The sequence below is a fragment of the Musca vetustissima genome, unplaced genomic scaffold (genome assembly GCF_032173495.1).
Source record: "Musca vetustissima isolate MV318-11 ecotype Yass unplaced genomic scaffold, APGP_CSIRO_Mvet_v1 utg2170, whole genome shotgun sequence".
Lineage (NCBI taxonomy): Eukaryota > Metazoa > Arthropoda > Insecta > Diptera > Muscidae > Musca > Musca vetustissima.
The window spans coordinates 60140-68059 of record NW_026879717.1 but is presented as its reverse complement, the minus strand read 5'-3'; the positions used below and the strand labels follow the sequence as shown (position 1 = coordinate 68059).

The following is a 7920-nucleotide window of genomic DNA, read 5'->3' as shown; positions in this document are numbered from 1 at the left end:
TACAAAATGATCAATACAGATTAGGTAATCTTTTTTCCTCACGACTTTTTCAGTATATACAAAGTTATATCATAAAATGAGTTTTCTCTTTAATTTAAAAAATTGTGAATGCCATCCTCATGGAGATTGGCTCGGATGAACTTAACATCGTTTTAAGTTTTTTAGGAATATATTTGGAATGATAAAGCCTGTATTTTTATAAGCGTAGATTTTACTCATTTTTCTAGAATGAAAAATGTGGCAGATGTGGATTTTTTTGAAGGATTACACCTGGACTTTTTTAGAATAGGTTCGGAAGGATTAAGCGTTGACTTGTTTAGTATAAATTTGCTGATTTTTTAAACAATGTTTGTGAAGAGTTAAGAGATTATGTGTAAGTATATTTTTGAAAAGATTTGACTTTTTTGGAATATTTGTAGAACGACTGTTTTTGGAACGATCAAGTTTCGAAGAAATAATCTTTGATATTTAGAATGGGCTGAGATTTAGATATAGCTTATACAGAGGTCTATCTGACTGAAGAACTTTCTTTATGCTTACGTTGATTTGAAAACTAACAAAAAATCGTGAAAATAGGCCTTTGTGTATATATAAAGGCAATTGCCACTACATTTTTATACTCGACATTTGTGGTAGTTATTTATTTAATGAACCAAACAACTAACTGATATGCCTTTATATGCAAACCATCATTACCTGTTACCCCATTGCAATATTTCCCATCCTCCTTCATAATGCAATGTGAATCTTTGTTTTTTTCGACTTGGGAATATTTTAACAAGACAATCAGTGAAAAATGTTTCTTTATGAAAGACACCACCAACGGCATAGAAAATAGTTCAGTGACAAAGGAGAAAATATAAAGACAATAAAAGATGTTTTTGCCAAGTTGAAACAAAAGTGGACTTGTACGACGGCTTGTAGACATTGCAGGCCATGTTCGTTGCCTCGCTGCCATTTATCCATAATAGAAATTCCCACTTTTGCTAGATACTCTGGCCAAAACAAAGCCTGACAACACCGACCAACAAACATGGCAATATAAGAGGAGCCTGTCAAACGCAGCCTTCCAACGATAGGCAGATGTTTGGATTCGGCGCTGCCACTGCTGGCGGCTGCGTTGTTTTTCGCGCTGCATCAACATATGCAGCATTGGGGGGTTCATATAAAATCTTAATCACACTCTCGAAAAATCGCATTAGGTTTTCTTATATCTCGACGATGTCATCGCCGCATTCTATAAACAACGCATTCACTTAGATCCGTCGCTGTGCCCGAAACAACAAGAACAACAGATCAACTTGTGTAGCAGACACAGTTCGGATAAGAAAAAGGATTAAATTGTACTTAAAATATATAGCGAGGAAGAGAAAGTGTTGTTTCTCTATTAAGTGTATTTAGCGCGAGTGTATGTGCCTATTTTGAAAAAAGAAAGCGAAAAGCATTTCAAGGATGTTGAAAAGTTTTCAAAATTCAATTAACTCTATAAAGACAAGTACTCTAAATTATCCTTGTCAACAAGGATTCTATTAGAAACACAATTTTACGTTACGTTCACACCATTAAGATAATACATATATCTCTGTATAAAAATAAAAATACAAAGAGCCTGAGAACAATAAAAAGAAAGTGTAAAGAAGGAAACTAAAAACGCTAAAGCTAAACATTAACAAAACAAAACCCGTACCAAAAACTAAACTTAAGAGGTCCTTTTGCCACGCCACCAGCAGAAACATGAAAACAACATTATTTTTATGGACGATTATTTGTACGGTCGTTCTGACAGCGTACGCCACTCCCGCCATCAGTTCCAATGAAAATGCGGTAATTGTTTGCTAAATACATACATATCTACATTTTTAGAGATAACTTAAAATACAATGATATTTACTGTATATATATCCCATGGAACACATCGTAAAGCCTACGACAATAGATAAGGATAATGGGTCATTCCATGAAAATGTGTTTTTGAAATATTTGTGAATTTAAGTGTTGTCGAACAATTTAAAGTAAAACGTATTTATGTATATGGACATAACATTGCGAGTGGAATTTCTTTAAGATAAATACTACCAAGAATCTACGTATAATAAATAATAATATCGCGCTATTTTCTCTGACAAATCGAAAACTTAAAAATAAAAAAATATATTTGGGGCAATTTCTATGAAAATAATTTATATAGTCACTTGAATTTTTCCCGTTTTACAGAAATATCCTCTTAGTTTAATTCAATATATAGGTAAAAATTGTCCACACTTTTTGTAAAAACATTTGTCAAAAACTAAAAAAAAGATTAAATTCGCCGGATTTTTTGTATCCTTCAATATGAGGTAGATATAGAATACCTAAATTCGGTAGTGTCCCTATTACAGGGACATGCACTGAAAAAGATCTGCAAATATGTATTTTATCCACTGAAATCTTGATGTGCAAAGTTTGGATGCAATTAGAACGGGGCTATGAGATTTAAAAGTTTTCAAAATGTTGACCCTTTGAGGGGAGGTACTAGAAGGTGTGGACCGATAAGTCCCATCTTCCAACATCATACAGACATGTATTTTTTAATAAAAGTTTAATTCAAACGGGATAGTCATGAACCACTTCGTGTGGGAGGTACCAGAAGGAAGGAGTAGACTGGTGAGTCCCCTCCTACAACATTAATCAAGTTTGAAAGAAATATTACGATGTATATATTTGGATTCAAACCGAACAATCCGCACCATTGTTTGAATTGTGTGCAGCGATGGGTTCCATCTTTGGACTCGATCTAGGCTAGGTAAAAATATAAAGATAACCAAAGCTTGGATTATATTAGATATTCCGTTCGCTACAAATCAGATATAATGTTTAAAAATGTTGACCCTATGTGGGGGAGGTACTAGAAGGAGTGGACCGATAAGTCCCTCCTCCCAAAAATGTACAGGTATGTTAAAATATTAGGTTTTGCAAAGCTTGATTTGAATCGGATGCTCTGTTCGCATGACATTATAAAATGGATTTTCAGTGCAATGTTGACCATTTTGTGGAAGAGATACGAGAAGGAGTGAACCTACTTTCCCTATCTTCGAACTTGATTTGTGTTTTTGAAAGAACTATTAAGATGTGCAAATTTTTGATCAAATCGGACAATTCATACCATTCGCCTAATATTGGGGTTATAAATATAGTGGACCATCTACGGATATGATCTAGGCTTGTTAAAGATAAAACATATTACAAAGTTTGGCTCAAATCGGATTTTCCGTTTCGCATGATATAAACAAATTAGTTTTCTGTAAAATTTCTATCTTTTTTAAGCGGAGGCCGACTTTCCTCAACTTCGAACATGCTTTGAGTTTTAGAGAACTATTACGATGTGCACAGTTTGGATCAGTTACACCTCTCGGCAGTTATCGTGCGATACAGCCAGCCAGACAGACGAACATACATTTGTAAATCGAATCCAAATTGTGTGAAACGAAAATTTCCCAAAAGCATGTGATCTTAAACCATATTTCGATAAGGCACATATTTTGCATATACCCTCATAAGCCATAAGGCTAAGGATGTAACTATGGGTGTCGCCCTTGGTCCATAAATGTGGTCTGAACATTGATTTCAAATATATTCTACAGCTAGACGGTCAACCCTCAAATTTGCCTATGATAATATTACCTATGATAATTCTTCAAAAAATATTCTTTAAAAATCCTGGTTTCTACCTATGATAATTCCCCATACCCAATATAATAATCTAAAAATATTGTTTAAAACCATGCTTATCCTTAATTTTGAAAAAAAATAAATAAATAATAATTTATAAAAAATCCGCGTATCCTTAATTAAAAAAAAAAAAAATTAATCCTGTGTTGTATATCTGAAAATTCTAAAAAAATAAGAAAGATTTGAAAGAACACTGTATAAACACAGCAAATTCTGTTGAGTCTGTACGTGTCTGAAATCTACAAAACACAGAAAAAATATGATACCGTTATTCCGGTATTTATATTGAGACTTTTTGGTTGGGAGATTTTGATGAATAACTTTCTCAATTTCCACAAAATATCGACATTTGAAAACTGCTATATGAGTGATACAACAGAAAGTGGGCCGATTAAGCACATTTTAAATATCATGTTTACAACAGAAATCTGACGGTCGTGTTTAAGTCGATCGATTTTATTCTGATCAATAATATATAATTTTTTATACTTGGAGTCCTCAGAGTACTACTTCGAGATGTTGCAAACGGAATGACAAATTTGATATACACTCCATCATATAGTGTAGGACATTTTTTTTAATCCGCTATTTACGCTTTGGAAATCATTTTTCACGGCTTTTAGGACTTTCAAAAATCCGTGGTTGTAGGTCTAATAAACCTTGCAACCCATTCTTGAAACCTTAGCGATGATATCACTTACGTTCTTCTAAATAATTTGCCTAATAATATTTTTACGTGACATTTTCTCAATTTAATGCGGGAATCATTCATATGAAGGTCCTAGACATCACATATACTTGTATGTCTATATATACACACACAATTACGTGTATTCACATACATATCTTAATGGCGTGGCGCAACACTAACTTGGAACTGTATTAAAAGTTTCGAGGCATGATTTGTTGATGTCTCCATTATATATTATTGTTTCAAGGTCACAAAGATGTATGTGTGTGTATGTGAATGTTTGCTGAAATTGTTGATTTATTTGTTGAATGTGTGGGTGTTGGTGTAAGTCTTAAAAATTATTTCTTGCGGTTCTAAGTCAAAACCAAAGGAAAAGACTTAATTTATTGAATCTCAACCACACAACTAAGTGTGCCATTAACGTAATAGTTCTTTAAACTGGCAAACAACAACCAACATTGACTGGTTTAGAAATATTGTCCAACAATAATGTAACAAATATTTATAATGTGGGAATTTTCCATTAACTTTAAAATGAACCATATACTATTTTGGAAATAATATTTATTTTTCTGTTAATAGCTGTATCTTTGCGAGTTAATGTGAAATATTTATATATTTTCGTCATTTTGTTCCTAACAGATTCCTGCAGTTAATCGCAATCAACTGGAAGAAGGGTTTCTGCGAAAACTCAATACGAAATGTAGCCAAAGGGATAATCACTCGTGTATGATGCTCAAATTGATTGTCTACATGAATCGGATATTTAAGAAATCTTCCTTGGAAGTGAATAAAAAAGTTACAGTAACACAGAATCGGTAAGTAAGATGGAAAACACACTAGAGCCACGACTTGCGTTGTTATTGGAGACGGAAGAATCAATGACAAAAGTACAGGTTTTAAAATTTCTAAAATTTAGGAAATAGTTAAATCAAATTCTACTAATTCTAAAAGTGACAATCGACAATGAAACTGTAATGCAAACCGATTTTTCCAGTGTTTCAAGTTGAGGCTCTAGTGTATATTAATTCGCCTTTTATAAAAATGATTGCTGGTTTCTTCTTCATTTACTGACTCATTTTCATTTTTCATTCAATCATTCATTCAGAGATATTGACGAAATACCCGATGACCCGGAAGATGATATACTTTTGGCACGTTCCATTGATTCCGACGATGAAACACTGGCCTTGATTGTGGCCAATAAAATACGAAAATTCATATCATCACGAACGTTACGCTATCATTTCAGTGATAATGCAGATTTTGTGGCATATGCCGAACCGAAGGGTAATTTGAATATTGGTGTATCGATTAGCCCAGGTGTGGCCTTGGAAGAGGGAAGAGGTAAAATGAAAAATATGCTACCCATATTGATGATGATGGCTGGTAAGGCGGGCCTGGTTGGTGCCATTATACTGAAGGGGTTATTTTTGTTGGCGGGTAAGGCATTAATTGTGTCTAAGATTGCCCTGCTGCTGTCGGTGATAATTGCTCTGAAGAAGCTGTTGTCACAAAAGAAACATATTGTCGAAGTTCCACATCATGATAGCTATAGTAGTGGATGGGCTCGTGCCTTGGATGGATTTGTGGAAGGTTTAGTTGAAGTACCGGCCAAAATTTTGGCTGAAGAGGCACATGATATGGCATTTAGCGCTCAAAAGCCAGAAGATCTGTAAAGTGTGGTGTGTGCAATTTTCGGAACTGAATATTGGAGACGAAATTATCGGTTTATTTTAAAGTTATATATATGTAGTTATGAATGGTTAATGAATCTATCGGAATTTAAGATTTCATGTGTATGATATTTATCTATGTGTTTGTTTTTCGTTTCTATAAATCTCTTAATGGCATTGACTTTTTATATTTCTAATACCAGTTAAGACAAATGTAGAAAAATTGGAGGAAATATGAGATGTAATGGGATTTCGAGTTTTGGTTTTATAAGTATAATTATTATTAAATGAAGTAGGGCCAGAATTTGTACCAAAAAAGGTAAAGTATCACTTGGTCAATTTTTTATTTTATTAGGCCAAATAGACAAAGACTTGTTAGGAACCAAATTTTAAGGGTAATGAAAAATATAATATATGCCGAGACTCACAAATGAAAGATTACTCCAACAAGTACCTTCCATCTTCACGTAACCTCCAATATATCTCTCATTTACTCTTATACTGGTTTTAGAAGTACAACTTGCATTACAGTTCTCTGCATCGGAAAAAGGGGCTTCAAGGTTGACTCTTGTTATTATTGTTATGTATTTTGTTTATTAATCACGATATTTATTTTGTTATTATTGTTAATTATTTATTTTATTTATTACTAATTTGTTTTTCTATTGTGGTGTGGCCACTAAGTATTTTCTTGAATTATTGTTTTTTTCTACTTCCATTTCTCTTCTCTTACTGTGATAATTTCTTTTACACACAATTGTCTTATTTTGGGGACAAAGTTTTTAATTTATTTTCATTACTTATATTTTCACTTCTTAAAATTTTCATACAACGAAACAACCAAATGTAAATGAAAAAAAAAATATTACAAAAAAAACCATAATTATATTTATTATTATTTATTTTAATTTATACTATTTATTAACTAATTTATTTACTAAACATAAAAAAACAAAACAAAAAAATAAATATAATTTTCGTTTCTTATACAAAATAAAAAATACCAATTAAGTTGCAATGAAATAAATAAAAAAAATTATTAAAAAAAGGTTTACTTTACTGGCAGTTTTTCTGTTGTTGTATTATTATTTTTTTTTTTATTTTTGAGCATTTTTTGCTATTATTTATAAAATAAATAAATAATTTTATCTACTTTCTACAAAATGTGGAAAAAACTTACTTGCCGTTTCCGTTTAATTCCATCAATGCATGAGTGTGTGTGTGTGTATGTTTGTTTCTTAGACTAAATTTAATAATAAAATTTCACTAATTGTTTTCTTTTTTATTGTTTTTTTCTTTATTTGCTCTGAAGTAGTCGGTTTTCAGTTCTGGCCTTTTTTTGTGTCCATTGCGGGCTATTGTCTGTAGTGTGAGTATGGATTTAAATAATTGTATACCAATGGCCGTCTTTGATTTGGTGTTGCTGAAAAGAAACAGAAAAAGGATAAAAGTTATTATTTTTTATAAAAAAAATCCTATAAAAATATTAAAGTTTAGTATTTAAAATATTGCATATTTGAATTATAAAGATATCAGTAGAGCAATTCCGTAACTTTTTTTCAATGTGACCGACAAATATTGGAAATATAAAAAACATATTTTTAATAAAAAAAAACTAACATTTATGATATCTTTTTCATGCTTGTCGGCACGGTATAACTACTGCTTTATTTTGGTCGTTAACTTACCGAATATTTTCGTAAATCAACGAAATTATAAGCAGGTGAAAATTTGCACTTATCGACAATCGTCAGCAATTATGTCGTTACAGAAAAGCACTACAGTTTGCCATAGAAATATAAATATTCTTCGAATTCTACTGAGCTTTTACAAATTGTTCTCGAT

At 32.0% G+C, this 7920-nt stretch overlaps 1 protein-coding gene across 1 annotated transcript; it reads left to right on the top strand.

Annotated features, from left to right (window-relative positions):
- Positions 1-1734: 1734 nt before the first annotated feature.
- On the top strand, positions 1735-6078 carry LOC133324814 (uncharacterized). The gene is made up of 3 exons (XM_061533651.1): positions 1735-1824; positions 5042-5217; positions 5508-6078. The coding sequence occupies exons 1-3, from the start codon at positions 1735-1737 to the stop codon at positions 6076-6078; spliced, it is 837 nt and encodes a 278-aa protein (XP_061389635.1).
- Positions 6079-7920: the final 1842 nt, after the last annotated feature.